This window comes from Equus asinus, chromosome 8, assembly GCF_041296235.1.
Source record: "Equus asinus isolate D_3611 breed Donkey chromosome 8, EquAss-T2T_v2, whole genome shotgun sequence".
NCBI lineage: Eukaryota > Metazoa > Chordata > Mammalia > Perissodactyla > Equidae > Equus > Equus asinus.
Window position 1 is genome coordinate 88469045 of NC_091797.1, and position 22069 is coordinate 88491113.

Below are 22069 nucleotides of genomic sequence, written 5' to 3' on the forward strand. Positions count from 1 at the left end.
GGTTGGCCTGGGTTCTCTCGCTGCTGCCGTCCCCGTGCTGATGTCTAGGGTCCCGAGATTTCTCTGAACATGGACACGAGACGAATGAGAGTGGAATTCTGGAGTGTTTTCCATGTGCCCGGCAAGCACGGTCTCTGTCCTTCCTTGCCACCTTGGAGGGCGTGGGCCTTACCGCCTCCTCTTTATGACCTGACAGCCGTGTCTCGGGGGATGGAGGACGCGGCCTTGGAGGGAGCCCCTGAGCCATCGGCCGGCCCTCCACACGCGTCCTCCATCCGAGGAGGGGGGAAGGAGGTATCCGCCAGGTCCCTGTGTCAGCCCACGTGGTCCCAGGAGGTCACCTGCAGGCCAGCTGGCAGGAGGGAGAACACCGGGCATATCCCGCTGCAGGCATTTCCTGACCCCGCAGGTCTGGGGACTGCCCGGGGGGCCGCCCTCGCGCACGGGGCCTGGGGCAGAAACGGCCGTCTTGAGGGGTCTTCGAGGGGCAGGAAGAGTCTGGCTGCTGCCCTGGGAGGAGGGCTTTCTGGGTTCAATTCCCAGCGCCCCCATGCCAGCTCAGTGACCTTCAGCTCCTTCACCCTCGCTGTCTTTCTCTGCGGGATTGGGGTGATTCGTAAAGGACCCCCCTGTGGGCTTATGGCAGGTTAAATGAGTGAGATGTGGGGATCAGTTCTCGGTGCAGGAAACCCTCAGTTAACGGTTGTTACCGTTTCCACTGCACCGCCTTCCTCATCCACGTAAGGTTGTACCTTTCTAGGACCCGGATGCACACTCCGGGAATGCCCAAGTTTGGGAGAAGCAGGATAGGAAGCGGGTCATCTAAGTGAGACCTCCTGGGGGAGATTTGGGAAAGGCTGAAGTTTGCTGAAGGTGGTCGTAGGGTGCAAGGGGCTCCAGTAGGGATGGGAGAATAGGGGAAGGCAGCCTTAGGCTTACAGCCTTAGGGATACAGCATGTGCAAAAGCCCAGAGGCAAGACTCAATATGGCCGTGCCCCCTGGCCTTAGCACATGCTGTTCTCTCTGTTAGCCTTCTCGGAGTACTCCTATTCATACTTCAAAACCCCACCTTGTCTAATCATAGATCCTCAATAAACGATCATCTTCCCTTTGCTCTTATTTCCTCAACTTTCCACCTTCTCAGTTGGGTTTCCCTTCCTCCAGTCATGTTCCCATAGCCTGTTATTCACTTGTCCCACATGGCCCTTGGCACTTGTATTGCAATAGTTCATTTTTTCCAGCTGTTTCTTCCACTGGACCGGGGATTCTTCAGAGTGTGCATGTTTGTATCAGCTTTTGGGAAGAAAATGGTGTAGCCTCAGGTTTGAGGCGGCCCGTTGGGACAATGTCTGAGGCCCAGAGGCCAGCCCAGAGCTCACACAGAGCAACTGTGCAGGGAATGTTTGTTGAATGAATGAGTGACCGACACTCTGCTTTCCATAACCGCGCACGCTTGTCTGGAAATGGTGATGTCCGGGCCCCGCCCCACACATGGCTAAAACCCCCATTTCTGCCCCGGCTCTCAGCAGCTCCTCCAGCATCTTTGGGATTCATTATGTAAGGAGATGGCTTGCTTTCCTTTTTGAGGCCCAGCCACGTCCCAAGAGTTTCCTGGAGAGAACAGAGAGTTTGCAGAACGAGTCCTCCGGGGGGAAGTGCTTGTGCTGCCCCAGTTTTCAGGGAGCAACGCTTTTTATAGTCAGACGTTCAGACCGCATTGTCCCCAGGGGGAGCCAGGAGGGAGCCAGCTGCCAGCTGCCTTTTCTGCTCACTCTGCCCCCATCGCCCCCTCATGGAAGGAGGCGGAACTGTGGGGTCCTGCCTGCCACGCGGGGCACCCTCTGCCTTGTCGAAGGTGCGAGGCTGGGGGTAGTGGACTCCACCAGATAACGGCTGTGTGCCCTTGGGCCGGTCACTGCACTGCCCTCTGCCTCCGCTTTTCCATCTGCAAAATGGGCATAATAATCATAGTCCAAACCTGGGTTCCTTGTTGGGAGGAGCAGATGATGTCATGCAATGATGTAATACACTGCCCGGCACACAGTGAGAGTGGGACCCGTGGCATCAGTGACAATGATGAGTTCGATGATTTCACCTCTGAAAATCAGAAAGGTTAAGTAACTTACCCTGGGTCACCCAGCTGATAAAAGCTACGGGCAGGTCTCCAAACCCTTAACCCCGATACCGTGTTGATTTAGCAAATCCAGGGCTGACACTAGAGCAAGATGACTGGGCTACACACCTAGGGTGTGAAATTTCAGGGGGCAGCAAAACAGGAGAGTAATCAAGATAAACAATACTATAACGCTGTAGTTTAAAAATCAAAATGAATACAAAACTCCATGCTGAACAGCCATCAACCTTATAAATAAAGACGGGATCGGTGTTACTGCTGTTTCCTTTTGCCTCTGACGTCAGTATGGCTGGGCACAGCCCGGAGCAAGTCCCTTTTTGTTGGACAGTTAGGTTCTTACTGTATGTATATATATGACTGTGATAAACATCCTTATAGCAAAATGTTTGTGTCGCTCACTCTCACTTCCAAAGGCAGGTGGGTGGATGTGGTGTCGGACCTGAACTGCAGGCAAAAAAGGGCAGGTGCATTCTCCTCGCCCGCGAGCTTTTATTATGAAAAATTTCAAGATACAGGAAAATTGTATGGGGAACACTCATATACTGACCAGCTAGATTCTGCCATTGCTAACATTTTGCTAGATTTGCTTCATAAAAATCTAGCCATCCATCCATCCCTTAGTACATTTAAAAAAAATTTTTGCTGCATTTCAAAGTAAGTAAGAGGCATCAGCACGTGTCCGCCCCACGCCTCAGCGTGTGTGTTATTAACTGACAGGCCATCACTTTTAAGACTTTTGATGTTGGGTGTTCAATTCCCTTCATGAAATATATACCGATGTCCATTTCCATCTGCTGTGGGCTGCGTGTCTCTTTCCCCACAGCCTGGCCACCACCGGGTAGTCTCATTTTAAAGGTGCTTTGCCTTGACTTTTTTCCTCCCGGCACTTCCCAGGTGACCTCCCATCTCTGTGTCCAGATGGTCTGTTTAAAAAGCCGCATCCCTTTCTAGCTCTGTAGGTATTTCCGGTGCCGCTCTCCTGGGCCCGGGTGGGGAGGACTTGCTCTTTGTCGGGAATGCTCCCACCTGGAAGTCCCCTGGCCCTCCGGGTGAGGGAACAGGGCTGTGAGTGACCTGCCTGCTGCGGGAGGCTGACTGAGGACCCTCCATGTGAGGACACGGGAGAATCAGAAGCCCTGGGACGCTGGAGGCTGTCGAGGTGGTGGGTGCGGCCAGACACTATGCAGGCGGGACATGGGCCCGTGCACACTTCCTCCTCTGCATGATGGGTTGGTGCTTCCTAATATATGGGACCCACAGGCTGCCGCGAGAGCCCCTTGTCGCCCTCCCTTTTGTCTCCCCCCATTCTGCCCCGGTCCTTGGCTTCCTTATGGGCCAGGCACTATCCTGCCTCTGACGTCTGCATCTCTTGTGGCTTCTGTGGGGCAGCTTGGCTGGGGGCTCTGGCCCCGGGTCCCTCCCGAGGTTGCAGTCAATGTGTCGGCTGGGGTAGTGGTCATCTGAGGGTCTGACCTAGGATGGAGGGCGGCTCACTCCCATGGCTAGCGAGTGTGTGCTGCCTGGTGGCTGGGCCCTCAGAGTCCCTCCAGGTGGGCCTCTCCACAGGGCTGCTCGAGCATCCACCCAGCATGGCGGCCGGCTGCCCCCAGGGTGATCTGAGAGCAAGGCGAGAACTCTCATGCCTTCAATGACCTGGCTTTGGGAGTCACACACCCTCACTTCTGCCTTATCCTCTTGGGCACACAGATAGCCCTGATTCGTCGTGGGAGGGCACCGCACCAGGGTGTGAATAACAGGGCAAGGATCACTGGGGCCGTCTTGGAGGCTGCCCGCCACATTGGACAACCTTGGAGGGTGACGTCACCTCTCTGGGCCTCAGTCTCCGCCTCTGTCAGATGGGTTCATTGGGGATTCACGAGTTAATCCCCTGAACACATAGAATGGCCTCGGAGACCCAGCTACACCCTCCATAAGTGTTGGCCACCGTTCCGTTGTCCTGCCAGCTGCGAGCCCACGACGGCAGGGACGGTTCAGGCTCTGCGTCCAGTGCCTGGCCCAGAGCAGGCAGGCTCTGAGTGTTTAAGCGAATGAATGAGTGAGCGAACAAGTGAATGAGCAGCATAGGGACTGGGAATCCAGAGAAGAAAAGATCTGTGTCAGCTGCATTGTCAGACACGCTCCCGTGAGAGTCGTTCTCAAGTGAGGCCCTTTGATCAGTGACGAGGGAGCAAATATTTGTTCAACACTGAGGTGACGTGGGTGGGAGAGAGCCCTCAGGACGCCATGCGACCCGTCAAGGTTTCAGTCTTGGACTCGGCGTTCGAACAATAAATATTTACCAAGCTCCAGCCCTGGGTCAGGCACCGTGTCAGACCCAGAAAACAGTGGGGAGGGAGCGGTCTCTGTCCGTGCCCCCGTGCTACCCTGGCTGTGTGACCTTGGGCACTTGAATCTACGTCTCTGGGTGTGCATTTCCTCGTCTGTAACACGGAGGGCTGGATCCCTGCCAGAAGGAGAAAGCATTTCAGCAAATGTGCCTCCGCTCTGGGATCTGGTGGCTGCTGTCCCTTGCTAACAGCTCCCCCCCCACCAAGAGGAGAGGAGCAGCCGGTCTGGTCTCAGATGCTGCTGCTGTGCCCTCCTCCCCGCCCCCCACCACTCCAGCTGCACAAGGGTTAAAACCCAGGAGTCCATGTGACCCAGCGTAAATCATGAATCATCCCCATCCCGCGCGCTCCCGATCCCGTGCGGGGCCGCCTCCCCAGGATGGGGCCGATGCTGCGCCCCGCGGTTGCCATGGCAACCCAGCCTGCACCGAAATGGCCCGGTTCCTTCCTTGGGGGACCTTGGGGCCCGTTTCACCTGGCTCTGGGGGGGCCTTCCAGGGAGGGAGGGAGAGCAGACTGGAAAGGAGGGAGGGAGAGAGAGAGAAGCTGAGACACAAACAGGTGGAAATGGAGACACAGGGAGCGGGCGGGGAGCGAGCCTGACACAGAAACACAGAAACGGACCACCAGAGGGAGACAGGCGGGCAGCCGCCCGAGGTCCCGAGGCGCCGCCTGTCACCCTCGAGGCAGCAGCGGCTTCCCAACTGTTCCAGCCTCCCCGGGGCCGCCAGATCCCCGACACACACGCACACACGCGCCCGCGTGCGCACACGTGCACCGCGGCTCCTCGTGCGCCCGCGGCCAGGGCACGGGGCGGGCAGGCTGTCGGCTCGTGAAGTCACCGTGAGCCCCGCGGGACAGTGAGCGAGTTGGGACTTGGGAGAGAAAAAAAAAAAAAATGGGGGCGGGCGTCAGCTCCCTGGGCGGCCGCCTCCCTGAGGCCCGTCCTGCGTTCCTGGGCAGCGAAGCCCCTCGCCAAGACGGGGACTGATGTCATCCTGGGCTGCTCAGCCAGGGCACCCGGGGGCCCTGGGGGCTGCCTCCGGAAATGAGCTAACTGCCTGCCGTCCGACAGGTTTGGGATCTCTGGCCAGAGGACGGGAGCCCCGCAGGGGCCAGGTGAGCAGGGCGCAGCCTTGGGCAGCCGCGCAGGGGGCAGCGGCGGGGGTCAGCCCGCCCACCGGGTCCTTGCGCCGTGCGCCCGGGAGGGGCCGCCTACCTGCGGGACGGTGAGGACCAGGGCGCCCAGGGCCACCGCCTCCTCCTCCCCCGCCCGCAGGGACTGTCACGCCCTGGGGCGCGCGCGGCTCCTCCAAGCTGCTCGTCCCCGGCCGGGAACCGGAGCCTGGACCGCCCAGCGTGTTGACTCGGCGGCTCCGCGCGCCGTGTGGACTCCCAGCCTGACCCTGACCTGCCTCGCGATTCGCGGATGCAGCCGGCGGCTGGCTCAGCAATGTTTATTCACTCTTGACTGGACTGGAGAGGGCGGCCGGTGCTCCCCGGAGCCCAGAACTTCCAGGAGCGGAAAGGAGGAGGGGGAGGGGCAGGCCCTGCGCTCCGGCCGCCCTGCGGCGCCTGGCCGCCCGGCCCCATGGATTACCTGGGGGACAAGCTCTCCGTGGCCCAGACCCACATGACCCAGTGGATGGGCACCGTCAGGAGGTCCTTCCAGGAGGCCCTCAATTTAGTGACCAGCACGGTGGGCCCCGAGCGGCCGAGCGGGGAGCCCTCCGGTGGCCGGACCCCCTTCAAGCGCGCCGCGTCCTTCCGACACCTCGCCTCCCGGAGCCGAGAATCCTTCCGCCGCTTCTCCGCCCGCAGCCAGCAGAGGTTTTCTTCCTTGAGGAAAAGGCAGACGGAGTCGGAGCCCCCCGATATTGTAAGCTTGTTATGTTTTTTTTAAATATTAAAACAACAGTAAAAGCTCCTCCCCTCCAGGGTCCCATAGATCCAGCCGGGGAAGTTGCCTGTTCCGAATAACTGTCAGCCAACCCCCCCCCCCCCCCCGTTTCTGTGCCCCCTGCTTGGGGACGGGCAGGTGATGGTGATTCCCCTGATGGGGGCGTCCCTCTCTCTCCCAGCCTGGCCGGGAAGTTCACACCGGATCCAGCGTCCCTGTGGACAGGGCCAGCGCACGAGGTGGGCCAGCTTTGCCAGCTGACTCGTCGGTAACTACCGACACTCTGGCCCCTGACACAGATGCTGGTCCTCCCCTATTTTTAGGGACGATTAGCTGGCACCTGCTGCGTCTCCTCTCTCCCTCCCTGGGTGAGCGAGTGTCCGTGTCATGTGCAAGTTGACTTGTGGCTTTTGCCGTCTTGTCGTCTGATCACCCAAGGCGGTGGGCAGGTTTGCCCCCTGGCCTGTGACCCTGGGCCTGGCTGTGAGTGGGCCAGAACCGGGCCCCCAGTCTGGGTGCTGGGGTTCCACCGTCTCTCCCTCGGGCCAGCTTGCTGTGGCCTGGGGACCAGGGCGGAATGACATCTAATGATTAAAAGCTCGGCCTGCATCCTGCAAGGGGACTGTGCAGAATCAATCTCAGGTACCTCACTGGGGATTTAGAGAGGTGGGAACGGGCCCAGAGAGGGAAAGGCCCTGTGTGGGGTAGCACAGCGAGTGAGTAGCAAAGCCAGGGCCAGAACCCCAGGCTCTAAGCCCCATTCAAGGATCTTTCCAGCCAAGCTCCTGGTAAGATGGTTTCTCCAGACCGTCCTGAGAACTTCAAGGGAGCCCGCGTCGCTGATCAGGGCTGAACTCAAAGAGCGGGCCTGGCGTTTTCACAGGAGAGACCTCTGCCACCTGACTGTGTGGCTCGGTTCACATGAGACTGAAGACAAGGAAGGGCTAGACCAGCTCCTCCCCTGGGCTCAGCCTTGCGATGAGTCCCAGTGGTCATTACGGGTCCCAGCGTTTAAGGATGGAGCCGTGGGGTGCACCTGGCTCTGAGCCGACCCTCTGTGCACTCGAGGTCACCGAAAGCTCACATCTGCCCTCAAGGGGCAGGGACCCGACATCCCCTCAGTTGGCCCAGAGAGGTGCGGTGATTCTCCTGGGGTTGCACAGCAACCAGAGAAGTTGGGTGCAAAGGTGACCTCTCCTTCTCTCGTGGGCCTGTGCTGCTTTGTGGCCCCGGATGAATCATTGGGGCCTGAATTTATGAGACAGGTCCCCCATCCCAACCTCTGGAAGGGGTGACTTGGCCCACGGAGGAAAGGCCGCTTGTTCCATCTTTCTGTTCCTCTGTCTCTCTTTCTCTCTCTGTCTCTGCGTGTGTCTCTCTACCTCTCTCTCTCTCACTCTTGTTCCCTCTCTGGCAACGTGCTGGAAGGCATGGGGTTTGGTAACACTCTGGTCTGCCCCTTGCCCCCCGGAGCCGTGTGACCCTGGGCATTGGCCTGCGTCCCCCAGGCCTCGCTGCCCTGCGTGACATGTCAGTGCCGCCGACGGGACCTGCCCCCCTGCCCCAGCTTGGTGAATGAATGAAGGAAGTTCGGCCCTGCCGCTCACTGTCACCTCGCAGTGCCCCCAGCAGTGTGAATCTGTGCTTGATAAACCCGGGCGTCAGCCTCCTTCCCATTCGGCTTTTGGCATCTCCTGAGTGGTGGGCACCGCTGGCCTCAGGCTTGAGAGCTTAAATTGGACCCTGCCACCACATCCTGTCTGAGGGAACTTGACCTGCTCTCAAGCCTCAGTTTCATCTTCTGTCAGATGAGAACTCGAGGGCGTCCTGCGGTTGACACGGGCCCCCCGGGGTCCCGGGCACGTAGCAGATGGGTGCTCGTAAATGCTGTCTCTTGGTTGGGCGCCATGGTGTTCTGACTCGACAGGATGAGGGCAGAGTTGGGATGGGGACACCTGCTCTGTGGCAGAGGGCCTGAATTTGAAGCCTGGCTCTGTCACCTCCTGGCTGTGTGCCCTCGGGTAGACTCCTCCCCTCTCTGTGCCTCAGCTTCCTCATCTGTGAGACGGGGATTACCACCATCTCGTGTTTGCATCTCCCCTCGTGATCCTCCACGGGCGTCCCCGTGCCAGGAAACACGGGATGCGTGTGGCTGTGCTTAGCATGGGGTACGTGCACCTTAAAAGTTAGCTATGGCGACAACCAAACCTTTTCTCTCCAACCATTCCCTCCAGGATCCCAGGGGAACTGGAAAATCCACACACGCCCCCTTTCCTCGGGGACTTCACTTAAATATTTGTTTTGCAGGAGGAGAATTTCTAGAATGGCAGGATCCTCGCTGTGCTGGGAGGGGGCGGGGCCTCAGACTCTGGGCCCTGAACTTGGACGTGATGTACCTGAGTAATCCGCACAGTCCCAGGTCCGCCTCGGGCTCTGTGTACTTGGAGCAGCGCAGAGGACTCTGTCGCAGGCGCAGAGGAGCCCGCAGAGGCCGGCCCTGAAATGTTCTCGAAAGCCAGCCTTGGAATAATTTGCTGGTGGCCTCCCTGCGCCCCCGCCCCCACCCCAGGAAGAAAAGAGGGGAAGAGGGTAAAGAAACTCATTGTCTCTGCGCGACAAAGGCAGGAAGAGGCACGTCGTGCAGCAGCCCCGTGTGAACGGAGAGAGAAGCCCGGCAGACTAGGTGGACTCCAGGCAGAGGCCGGACAGAAGATTCCAGAACCCAGGGACAATGGCAGTGCCACGGAGGCCGAGGCTGGAACAAAAGTGGGAAGTGAGGGTCCCCACGGGCCTCAGGATGCTCTGCCAAGAGGGTTCTGGAGTCCGACAGACTTGGGTTCGAGTCTAGGGTCCACCGTCCTTGCAGAGTGACCCTGGGCGGGTTAAATTGCCTCTTTCGGCCTCAGTGTCCTCGTCGGTACGATGGGGACTCACCTAGGACTTGTCTGGCAGGTGGTGCAATGGGACAGAGCAAGTGAGAACCAGCACGGCCGGCACCTGTTAATACCCAGCCTCGGAGAAGCGCTCAGTGACTGTGCATTTCACGTCAATTTTGGGTGGGGTTGGTGGGGTGGAGGGGTGGGTTGGGGTAGGGGGGCGCTGGTTCAGACTGTGAATGTGAGTCCCACCTGCCCAGATGGCCAGGCTGCTGCCTTGGGAAAGAGGGTGAAGACCCGGCCGACCTGTCGTGGCCGTTTACCGTGCTCTTTGCCGAGCACAAGGCGGACGTTCGTGATTTGTGCATCCTGGTTCCTTCTCTCACCTTTTCATTTCACGAGCACTTGTCAGGTGCCCACCAGGGTGCTGGCCCTGGGGAACCGGCTGTGAACAGAGCAGACCCAGCTCCCGCCCTCCTCGAGCTACCGTCTAGGGGGCAGGGGGTAAAAACACGCCCCCATGTAAATATGTAATATTTGTGCTGAAAACGAGGGAACTGTCTTAAAATATGGAGGGCCCGTCTGTAACATCAAACTCCTGCCGTGTATCAGTTTCTCAGCCTCACCACTCTTGATATCTTGGGCCAGATCATTCTTTGGGGAGCAGGGGGCTGTCCCGCGCTCTATAGGGTCACCCCGGCCTCTCCCCACTAGACGCCAGTAGCACTCCCGAGTCATGACAGAAATGTCTCCAGACTTTGCCAAGTGTCCCCTGGGGGCAAAATCGCGCCCCGTCCCCAGTTAGGCTGTATATCATTTGGTCCGGGGGACGTCAATTGCCGCTGGACTATCCCGCTGGACTATTGCCCCCGTGACCTGACCCCGGGATCTGACGTACATCAAGCACATCCTGCTTGCCAGGAGCCCGTCTTGTCGAATCTGCACAGCTGCCCCTGAAGGAGATGGTGGTGGCCCCGTATTTCCTGGATGAAAAATCTGAAGCACAGAGAGGTGAAGTCACAGGCCTGGGGCCACACAACGGGGATCGGTGAGGCTGGGGCTCCAGCACTGCCGCGTGTTGGCCTCGGCGGGCCCACGACATCGCCCTGCACTGGGGATTCACTGTGCGAGCGTCGGCGCCGCGCTGAGTGTTCAGTCCAACAGCCGAGGCTGCGTGGGAGTATTTGGTTCTGCATCAATTATGGGTTGAAATGGATACTTAAAATATTCAGCAGGGCTGAGCGTCTCCCCCGACACACACACACACACACACTCCCTCCCTCTTTTTTTAGCAAGTGGGAGAGAATTTGAAAGGGAAGGGACGGTTGTGGCTCTCGTCTTTGGAAGCCCCGATTTCACTCATTACCCACTTGGTGTTCGTGTCTTCCAGCTGCCTTAATAAATTAACACAAACTTGGTGGCTGAAAACAAGGGAGATATGTTCTGACGGTCCTGGAGGCCACAAGTCCAAGATCCAGGTGCCGTCAGTTCCCTGGAATTCCGGGGGACGAGCCCTTGTGCCTCTTCCAGGCTCTGAGGCTGCAGGTGTCCCCGGCTTGTGCCGCGTCCCTCCGGTCTCTGCCCCATCCTCACATGGCTCCTCCTCTTCTTCATCTTCTCCTCCGTGTCTTACAAGGACCCTGGTCATTGGGTTCAGGGCCCAGTGGGTAATCCACCATGATCCTGTCCTGAGATCCTTAACTTGATGACATCTGCGAGGACCTTTTTTCCGTTTAAAGCCACACTGAGAGGTGCCCGGGGTTAGGATGTGGACGTGTCTTTTGGGGACCACTATTCAACCTGCTACATCCTCCTCCCGGCTTCCACTCTAACCCCTTCCCCTCCAGTCCATTCTCCACCCAGCAACCCCAGGGGCCAAGTCATCCCCCTGCCTCACCCCAGACTTAGGAAACTCCAGCTTCTTACTGCGGCCTGCAGGGCCCCGTGGGGTCTCCCTTGCCTCTCTCTCGACCTCAGCTCTTACTGCTGTCCTCTGGGCTCACTCTACTCCTGCCACTCTGACCTCCTGCTCTTCGCCAGTCAACGTGCACTCCTTCTGGACATGGAACCTTTGCCCACATGGTTCCCTCTGCTGGGAACAGCGTCCGGCATGTCTAGGAGCTTATGTCCTGCCTGCTCCCTGAAACCCACTCTCCTTTATTGTGGTGTCCACTCATTTCATAGATGGGCAAACTGAGGCCCAGAAGGGAGAAGTAACTTGGCCCTGGCACACGCCTTCTAAGAGCTGACCACAAGATGCCAGCCCGGGGCAACGCAGGATGGAAAACCTGAGATGTAATGGTGATGAAAACCATTTACTCATTCCTGAGGGTTTTTTTTATCCAGGATCTCAGTGTGCCGGGAGAGGGGTCCCTGCCCCCAGGGCTCACAGGAACAGGGTGATGCAATAAACGAAGAAGTCAATGAATGAATGAACAGATAGTCTCAGGTCATTCTAGTGCTCTGGCAAACAGTGGGTGCGGGGCCTGGCTGGTGGGCACTAGGAAGGGTGGCGAGGGACTCGTCTCAGGGGGCGACGTTTCAGCAGAGACCTGAAGGAAGCGAGGGACTGAGCCTTCAGAATTTTGGAGGAAGAACATTGCGGCAGCAGGAAAAGCAGGTGCAAAGACCCTGAGGCAACCTGTGCCTGGCACATTTGAGGAGCAGCAGGGAGGCCAGACGGCTGTGGCAGAGTGAGTAAGCGGGAGGGGTAGAAGGTGAGTTCAGGGAGGCGGGGCCAGGTGGTGATGGGCCTGGCGGCTCTGGTAGTATTGGAAGGCCTACTGTGTGTCAGCCACAGGTGGTCCCATTTCTCCTGGAGAAACGTCCAGCTGCCATGACCCCTCCTGCCTGCCACTGCCCGCCCAGAGCCCTGCCAGGTGCCCTGGCCTCAGGCTGCCCTCAGGGCGTGGAGCTGGGGTGCTGGACTTAAGTGAGGTCACTGCCCGCTCCGCCACGCTGTGGCTGGCCGGGGGATGGCCGCTGTCTTGTGTGCTGGCCACATGCAGTCCCAGTTCTCCTTTTTGGGCCTTCAGGCAGCAGCGTGATATCAGCGGAGAACAATGGGCCCTTCATGGGTCCAGCCAGAGGCTGGGCTGGGGCCTCTGGGAGAGACCTGAGTGACGCGCAGGGCAGGACACGGCTGCACAGGCTCTCTGTGTGGAATCATCTCCTCCCCCCTCCGCCCGGGGGAAAAAGTGGGGCGTGCTCATGTCATATTTGGAAAGCACAGAAAAGCTGAACAAAAACAAAATCCACCCATTATTCTAACATGGTGAAAACCACTCTTGGCATTCAGATGCCTTTCCTTCCTGTCTTTTTTCCTCCCGTTCTCAGACAAAACTGCCAACCTTCTGTTCTTTCTAGTCTTTAAAAAAAACCTAACAGTTTTAAATGTCTTCAGTAAACACCATTTTCGATGCCCATGCAGCGTGCTGGTCTTTGCATGCTCCATCATTTGTTAACCCCTCTGGCTGGACGTTTGGGTCGTGGCCCGTGGTTTTGGCTGCCAGGAATGACTCTGCCGGGCGGGGTCCGGGCGTGCACATCTTTGTCTTGACTTCTGAGAGGTCCGGGTTTAGACAAGCTCCTTTCTGTCTGCATGATCCCAGGGCCCTCCCTCACTCTCACCATCTCTCCATCTTTCAGCATTTTCCAGTCTCAGATGTTTTGTTCAGACAAGTGCCTCTCGTTTCCTCGTCGGGAAGTCAGAAATTTCAGGAAGGAAATCTGGATTGATCCATATCACAGAGAATGTTGTATTTTTGGATTTCGTGAAGAATGAGGTCTTTAGCAAGGAGTCATCAAGATCCCTCCCCCCGAGAGGAAATGGTGTTTGGGTTAGTTACGGTGGTCTGTGGGTGAAGGGTCAACAGCCAGCCTTTGGATGGAGCAGTTTTCTGTTCCTGTGCTGTCAATACCCCACCAGGGCCCATTGGAAGCCACCAACTAGCCACCACTGGGCAAACTGAGGCCCAGAAGGGAGGCCCACACAGAGCTGGGAAAAGATGCTCAGGACGTCACGATGGTGTAGATTTGTACCGTACAGATTCAGGATGCGTAGGTGACCTCAAGACCGTAGCTAATAGTACAATGTAGTAATGAGGTGGGGCTGCAGTTTGAATATTTCTTATCTTTGCTTTTAATATGATTTATTTAATTGTAAGTTCATGTAATTTACTTTTTAGTAATGGCTGCGTTTAACTACTGGCTCCTGAAAATGTCACAGCTGTCTCCTGGGAGCCAGGACAGGCCAGCTCCAGCACCCCACTGTTTGATAAGAGGGTGAGGTGTGGGGTCTGGGAGCCATGGGCCGAGTCCTGGTTCTGCCTCTCGCTTGCCACGTGCCTTTGGGTCAGAGGCCACGTAGTCTCTGTGCCTCTGTTTCCGCTTCTGTAAGATGGGCCCATGACACCGCGTCACACCACGGCTGTGGTGGAGATGGCGTGGAGGTGATGCACGTGGAACGTTTAGCACAGGGTTTGGTGCATTGTGGGATCTCCATAAATGGTTTCTTACCATTGTCGTCATTTGTTTGGTGTTTCATAGTTGGAAGGAACATTCAGTCACCAGTGACCAGTAGAACACAGCAAGGGTGATGCTGTCATGTCTGAGACCAGGTCACAAAAGACACCACAGCTTGCCTCCCAGTCTCTCTTCCCCTTTCTTGGAGTGCTTGCTCTGGGGAAGCCAGCTGCCATGTCTCGAGGACACTTGAGCAGCCCTATCGAGATGCCCACGTGGCAAGGAACTGAAACCCGCCAGCACCATGGGAGCGAGCTTCAAGTGGCTCCTGCATCCTGCAGCTGGAGCTGCACCCCCAGATAACAGCTCGAGTCCAGCCTGGGAGACACCCCGAGCCAGAACCACTCAGCCAGGCCCCCCTAGATCCTGACTTCCAGAAGCTGTGAGAGATAATAAGTGTTTGTTGTTTAGGACCACTAAGTCTGGGGCTCTTTGTTACACAGCCACAGATAACTAATACAGGTTTCTTCTCATTGGTCCCAACCACAGCAGACAGTCAGAGGATGGCCAGTGGGGTCCGCTTAATCCCTCATCTCACGGATGAGTCAGTGGAAGCGGGAAGAACCAAGGTGCCCACCCAAGGTCTGGAACGTGGGGGCCGTTGGCGTTCCCATCTCAGGGGCTCTTTCTCGTAAAGCAGGCTGCTCGGCCAGCTGGGTTCAGGGTCCCAGGGGCTTGTGAGCAACTCACCCTTTTAGGAGTTGGCATGAGTCTCCTGGCACAGGATGCAGTCCATTTCGTGGATCCTAAGTGCTCATCACCCCATTGAAGTCATCAAACATTCATCGTCAAGGCTGGGCCATAGGCATGGTACCCACGCATGGCTTTTCTCCAGCATCAGTTTCTAGGTCAGAGGAGTCCTCTCGGATCGTCCTGCTCCGTTGAAGGGAGGGTCCTAAAACATAGCTGTCACCAAGAATTAACAGTTGCAAAGTTTGTGGACAGTTTTTACTTTTGCTTTTTAAACATGGATTTGGTGTCTTTGGCTGTCCTTTCTTGATGGAGAAAAAAAGGATGCGGGTAGAATTAAGTCAGTCGGTTAAGAGCGTGGCTCTCCCTTCAGAGAGATCTGAGTTTGAATCCCAGCTTTGCCACTAACTAGCTGTGGGACCCCGGACAGGTGACTTTACTTCTGTGAGCCTCAGATTCCCTCTGAGCTACTTACACAGGGCCTGGAGCCTAGAAGGTGCCTAATAAGTGTTAGCTGCTGGTGTTCTCCTTATGACCTTGATGTATGAGTCGGATTAAGGTGTGTTAGGCTGCTGTGACAAGCTGCCGGCTCTCAACTGCCCCACCTCCCCTGCAAAAAACGTTTCTCTCTTGCTCACGCACAGGCCACCGCTGGTCCAGTGGCTCTCTGCAGCTGCTGCCGCTCCAGGCTGTTGGCATCTTGTAGTAAGGCCACCTGGGAAAATGGGACTTCAGTGTCAGAGGGAAGAACCTCGAGGGTGGCACCAAGGCAGAGGCTGTTGTCCCATTTCACAGGTAGGGGAATTAAGGCTTAAAGAGTCACACACCTTGAGCACCTCCCATGTGCCAGCACGTGGTCTCATCGCATCCTTGCAGCCACCCCATGAGGGAGGTGTTATTTTCATCATCCCCGTTTTACAGAGGATAAGACCGAGGCTCGGGGAGAAGACGTGACCTGCTCAGAGTCACCGTGTTCGCAACCTGGACTGTAGCCCAGGTCTGCCGCTGCCTCACTTCCTGTCCTCCCCATCGGGGCGATGGGCGGAGGGGCCTGGGGTGCCTCTCCCGCAAGGCACCGCAGTGTAGACCAGGGTTTCACACCACGGCAACGTTGGCATTTGGCGCCCGGTCATTCTTGGTGTGGGGGCTGTCCTGTGCCTTGTAGGGTGTTCAGCAGCATCCCTGGGCTCTGTCCAGCGTCTCCAGACTTTGTCAAATGTCCCTTGGGGGCAGAATTGCCCGCAGTTGAGAACCACGGATGTGGATGGTCAGCGTCTGACGTGGGAGCCAAGAGATGTGCATTGAAACCCCTGCCAGGCCCTGGGGACCCATGTGGCCTTAGCTGGCAGACTGCGAGTGAAGCCAAAACATTAGGAGTAGGAGTTTGGAATTTCCTAAGTTTTAGGTCAGAAACCTTTGATTCCCGGTGTATTTTTGGGCAACTCTTTCCGCTCTGATAAAACATTTTTCTTTAACTACGTAACGGAGCAAATAGTGTCTACTGATAGAGTTGTTATGAGGATGTCACGAGATGCTCATCAGGTGCCCGGGCCTGGCACTCGGCACACAGTCTGAGCTTTCCTGTCGTTCTGGTTATGACCTGTTACACGGGTGCCACAGGGCCGTATTTCCTAGCCTTCGAAGACCCTTTTCACGGTCTGTTGAATTCCCAGTCCTGTGTCTTTGGGCCCTGTATCTAAATATTTGCTTTCTGCCAAAGGCAGAAATTAGCCGGCAGCCCACATTCCTGTCACTCACTGGCCTGATTTCTAGAAACCGCCCTTCCCCGGGCACACCTGTAATTTAGTATCTGTAATTCCTCAATTAGTAGCCAGGATTATGTTCTTTTCCTCTTGGCAATTGCTTTCTGCTCTGGGGAAGGTGAGGGGTGGAGGGGGGCCGTGTTGAGGCAGCTGCCTCCCCACCCACTGCAGACATCTTGGCAGGAAGTGCCTGGAAGGTTCTGGAACCTCTGGTGCTGGGTTTGAAGAGTGTACAAAGGCAGCCACCCTGGTGGATGCTGGGTAAACAGAGCTTCATTATCCATGAGTTTGTACACGAGCCCTGGGAGCAAGTGTGAGCAGGTCGCCGAGGGGCAGGACGCTGGCGTGGAGCTCCTCTTCCGACAGCCGCTCCTGCGCCTTGACTGTCAGAACACCTAGATCATTCCAGTCGACCTCTTTCACGTTACAGCTTGGGAAGCCAAGGCCCAGAGAGGGAAAGAGACCCTCACAAAGTCACACAGCAAGTGGGTGACAGACCCAGGACTGGAGCTTGGGTTTCTAAATTCAGAGTTGGGGCATTCAGAGGCCATGCCGTTCTCAACCTTGACGTCCTTCAGCGTTGAGCGGCAGATGTTTATTGAGCTCCTACTGTCTGCAAACTGCAGTCAGCTGCGAGAGACATGAACCATGAAGAGACGCAGTTCCCGCCTTTGGGAAGTTTTCAGAAAAGCGGTCAAGAGGCGTGTCCCAGCTGCGCAGCTTGAGCCGACCTCTTCTCTAGAGCACGGGTTCTGGGCCTCAGTTTCCCCATCTGTAAAAAGGGAATCATAACGCTCATCTCGTGGTGGGGAGGATTCCGCGTGGTAAGAAGCGTAAGATGCCAGCAGAGTGCCCGGCACGTGGCGAGCGCTCAGGAGCCAGGGCGTAGTCATCATCTTTGCTCCCCTGGACCCCCTGGGCTGCTCGCAGCTCCAGGATCACGGTCCCTCCTCCCGCCTTTGTGCACCCCCTTCCCTCTGCCTACAAGGATGGAAGAGGGCCAGGGGCTCCGGTGGAGGGTGAAGCAGGTTAAGCCGCTCCTTAAAACTGTGCTGTTTTCTCACCAGAATGCTGCCCCCCCGGGTACTTCAGTTGTCCGGGGAAGGAGGAAGAGCCGGTGGGCCTGGGCGACCCTGACAGAGGCAGCGGCCCCCGCCGCCCTGCCAGCCTCCTGAGCTCCCGCTTGGCCCCCACCCCCACTGCAGGACACTCCACTCTGAGCCCCCCCAGCCCCCCCACGGGGTTGCTGCTGGATGATCAAAGCCTGCTGGGGTCATTAACAGCCACTGCTGATTGGAAAGGCGGTAAATAAGGCGTTCTGATAGATGACAGAGTGCAGAGCGGCTGGAGATTTTCCATCACCTTCCTTGGATGTGTTTTTCTTTGTTCGTGCATAAATACCAGCTCTTTTGGGGGAGAGATGAAAGAAAGGCGAGGCTGTCAGAGCTCCGCTTGATGAGGTCCCTAATCTTTTCATACGTCGTGGAGCCCCGTGGATTTTGAACAACCCAGTGCCGTGGTGGGGGGAGAATGTCATCCTCCCAGGTTTCTGAGCTGAATTGTGGGGAAGAGTTGGTGCTGCTTCAGTGGGGCCTGCCTGCCAAGGTGGGGGCGGAGGAACCAGCGCGAGAGTTGGGAGAGTCGGGGGCCTGGGTTCGAATCCTGGTGTCGCCACTTCCACTGTCTTGGACCTCGGCCTGACTTCTTTAAGCTGTGGGCCCCTTGGCTGCAAGGGGGCTAAAACGGCGAGGATTGAGCTCAGACTTTGGGGGCCTTGGGTACTGGTTCAGTGAGAAGAGTCCCCGAGGGGGGGTATTACCCATCTGAAGTGGGCCCCAGAATCTGCCTGTGTAGTCTGGGCCCCAGGTGGAGACGGTCCCATGGGCACCAGCCTTCGAGAAACAATCCCTGAGCAGTTCGCTCAGTCAGCAAATATTTGTTGAGGACCTGCTGTGTGCCGGGCACAGTTGGAGGCCCTGGGGATCAAGATAGATGGTCCCGGCCCTCAGGGATGGCATGCCATCACAGCAGGGCATGCTGTGTATTTGCGCTAATGAACGTCTTGTGGAATGAATGAAGGAGTGAACAAATGAATGGCCGCACGAATTGTCAACACTCCTGCTCTGCTCATCGATGTGTCTCCACACCCTGTTCAAAATTCTTTCTAGCAGTTCTTGCTAGACCCCAAAGCGATACTGAGAAGTGTGTGCCTTTCGCGTCCTCAGAGCCCGACACTACGCCCGGCACGTTTGTGACCCTCAGTAAATATCCGGTGGGTGAATGCATGAATACAGAGACGAATGCATGAATGGACTCTAAGCTCCTGGGGGGCCGCCGGCCGAGTCTGTGGGCTGGAAGACTAGGACTCGGTGGAGCCGTGCTTTCTTGCTAGGACATGGTTTAGAGAGGGCCTGGATTGTAAGTCGGAGTTCCTTGTTCCACAGCAAAGTGTCCCCACAGGGTCGCGGCTTCCTCTCTGAGGACCCCAGAAGACTCGGGGCCTGTGGCAGTCACGTCTCAAGGACACCATCGTCAGTCCTTGACCCTGAGAAAGTCCCGCTTTGTTCTTACTCCCCTAGTTAGTACCCTCCGGGCCACTGGGGTTTTCTGTGGGTGCCCCTGCCCCATCTCTGCACCCCCCACCACGAGCCATCTCTCTGGACCCCAAGATTCTCAGGGCTCTGCTGGGCTCACAGGTCGTTGTTGGCTCGGCCGTGTGGGGTTGGGGTCAAGCACCGTCCCCAGAGCTAATCTGGACCCTGTCTGAACTCATACGAGGGGCCCCAGGGCGCTTCTGAGGGCCTCACATTCTGACGTGGATGCCATCTCTGCTCATTTATTTAGCTCACCTGTGTTACGGACCTGCTGTGTGCCAGGCACGGGGCTGGGCCCGTTCACGGACCTGACATGCGTTTACCCACGTGGTCACCCCACGGGGTCGGGCAGGAGGGAGACACACAGTAAGCGGCCAGGCCCTTGATACCGGGCCTGGGGCTTCTCCTCGCTGCTTCTGTGCACTTCTGCTCCTGAGAGCGGAGTCGCCACGGTGCTGTGATGTCTCCCCCTCAAGATCGTAAATACCATGAGGATGGGGATTCTCCCTGGTTTGTCGAGAGTCAGAGAAGGCTAGTTAGTGGCTCAAAGCACAGACTCTGCTGGCTGTGGGACACAGGCAGGTCAATTCTTGCCTCTGGGCCTCGGGTTCCTTATCTCTAAAATGGGGATTAAAACGGTACTTCTGGGGTCGTCGTGAAGAATACATCAGTTGACATTTGCGAAGCACCGAGGACAGTGCCTGGTGTATAGTTGGCTCTGAAAAATGCTTAGTGTGGATACTAACATTTTTATATTCCCTGCTGTGTTATAAGAGTGTTCTAAATAAATGTGTGAAATATCATAAATAAATACTTTGGAGGGACGATTTACATACAGCAACACACATATCTTAAGCATACAGCTTGACGAGTTTTGACAAACGCACACACCCATGCAACCCACACCTCCTTCGAGGTCTAGAACGTCCTCATCCCCCTAGAAAATTCCTTCACGCCCCTTCTGATCTGCCCTCCTTAGCTGCCACTCAACACTTCTTGAAGGAATGAATGAATGAATGAATAAATGAGCTCTGAGATCCACTGGGTTTGATCCCAAACCTGTTTGTGCCGGCTGTGTTTGTCACCATCGTTGCCTAATGTGATCAGCTGTTACGTAAGTGTGTGAAATAGGAGTGCACCCAGGAGGGCGGTCACACTGTGGAAACCCAGACACGTTGCAGAGACCCCATAAAGGCGAATGGCCAAAGCAGACTTGCTGTGCTCTTGGTGTGGAGGAGACAGAGACGGGGGTGAGGGGTCACGGGCACCCCGATGAGCTCTCCACTCAGGATCCCCATGGGGCTGGGCCTCCCCTCAGAGCTCGGGCACCGCCGGGGGCCTCCCTGGCACCTGCAGCACAGGGGACCCCTCCTCTGGGCCGGGGGCCCCTCTCCCTACCACCCTCCAAACCTGTCCCTCCCAGGCAAACAGAAGCCTAGCGCCCCACGCCTGCGGACTGTGGGAGGCGGGGAAGCTTCTGGACATGTTCTGCTAGTGGGCTTCATGGGGACGGGGGACCAGGGGGAGAGAGGCGAGCCCAGGGCCCCCACATCTCTCCCGCCACACCCCAAACCTGGGTTGCTCTCCATCTTTGTAATTTACTGGACTTCTGTAATTTTGCGTAATGGGATTTTTTATTTTAAGCTGACAAAGGAAAGGGAACGTGGAAAACGGTGGCCGTGGTGCCATCCAGTGCCCTCCATCAGAGACGAGGAGGCGTTCAGACAGGGCTAGCGTCTTGCCCATGACACACGGCAACCAGCGGCCAGGGCTGTCCCGAGTCTGGCTTCCAAGCCCGAGTGCTGGGTCCCTTGCCGTGGTCCCAGCTGGTGTCGTCCAGCCCTCGAGGGCTGAGTCCAGGGCCCTGCCTGCAGCCCAAGAGACGCTCAGCATGCTGGTCCCCGTCAGCCTCCAGTGCCACCCTGGCCCCCGGGCCTGAGCAGGCCCCTGCCGCCTGAGGGCACCTGCTGTGGTTCGGGTCTTTGGTTCGGCTTGCTCCCCTCCCTCCAGGGCCCGACGGGCAGTGCAGGCTGCTCATCCCCTCCCTCGGGGAGGGGAGTAGGTCCCCCCCTAGGCCCCTGGCTGTGTGGCTGGTCAGGTGAAGGGGCCATTTGCACCAGCTCAGGCTGATGTCATCCTGGGAAACCATTCAGCGCTGGGGCCCGCCTTCGGCCCTGGCCGCCTGCCCGCCTGTCGCCCGTGTCCTGTTTTGTTGTTATGTGGGGCGGGATCAGGGAGGGCCCCGTGATTCCTGGAGACACAGTCTGCTCCCTGCCATCCGAGAACAGGGTGACGCCATCCCTTTTCTCCCTGAGGCACCTCGGGCTGTGGGGCAGACTGGCTCTGGGGTCAGATCCCCACTCTGCCCCCTCCCGGCCGGGTGGCCGTGGGCAGGTTACTCTGTCCCTCTGCGCCCCGGATTCTTCCTCCGAAAGGAGGTGATGGGGGCTCATCTCTGAGGATGACCGAGGTGATGCGTGAAAATTGCTCAGAGCAGTGCCCTCCCTGGAGCGCCCATTAGCCTCGGTTCCGGGGGTGGGGGTGGGGGTGGCTATTATTATTATTGTTTGGGAGATGGTTACAAATGCTGTTTGCATCATTCCAAGAATCGATTTCAGTCAAGCTGTTCAAAAAAAAACAAAGCAGACACACTTGCTCCCTCTTGGACCCCCATTTGTTTTAAATCAATGCGGTTTAAAAAGACGCATAGCATCGTAAGCGGGATTTGGGATGTTTCCAAAACCTTCACTCCGGTAAAGCTCTCAGCCTCCCAATTTGCAAACCATTGTTGGCGAACCGAGGTTCTCAAAAAATGCTGGTGGCTGGGCCCCACCTCTCAAGCTTGGTCTGGGATGCTGTCCAGGACGCGGGCTTCTCTGAGGCCCCCCAGGTGCCACCAGGGCTGAGAACCGCAGGGTCAGGCAGCGTAACTGAAAGACCATAGGCTTCGGAGTAAGACGGACCCAGGATCGAATCCCAGGGCTGCACTTGGCTCCTGTGCAACCGTGGGCAAGTCCCTACACCTCTCAGAGCCTCGGTTTCCTTATCTGTGAGGGACACTGCTGGGACGGACGGGAGACGCATGTGAGTGGTACCTTTTGTGAGGTTGGGGAGTAAAAGGGTGGACGTTTCACACACGTGTTCCCTGGACATCAGGGCGGACAGGGACCTGAGACCCATGTCCAGCCAGCCACCCCCTGCTTGTCACCACGGAGGACCCCTATTACTGATTTCCCCCC

At 57.2% G+C, this 22069-nt stretch overlaps 1 protein-coding gene across 6 annotated transcripts in view; it reads left to right on the top strand.

The window, feature by feature from the left end:
• Positions 1 to 22069, top strand: part of KIAA1671 (KIAA1671 ortholog) — a 179994-nt gene that overhangs the window by 109698 nt on the left and 48227 nt on the right. Inside the window, exon 1 of one of the 6 annotated variants that reach the window (XM_044775673.2) lies at positions 5054 to 6362. The exons of the other annotated variants lie outside the window; for them this stretch is intronic. Coding sequence (XP_044631608.1) covers positions 6075 to 6362 — 288 coding nt within the window. The 5' untranslated portion in view covers positions 5054 to 6074. Of the gene's footprint in view, positions 1 to 5053; positions 6363 to 22069 lie in introns of those variants that run through there. 6 annotated transcript variants of the gene reach the window in all.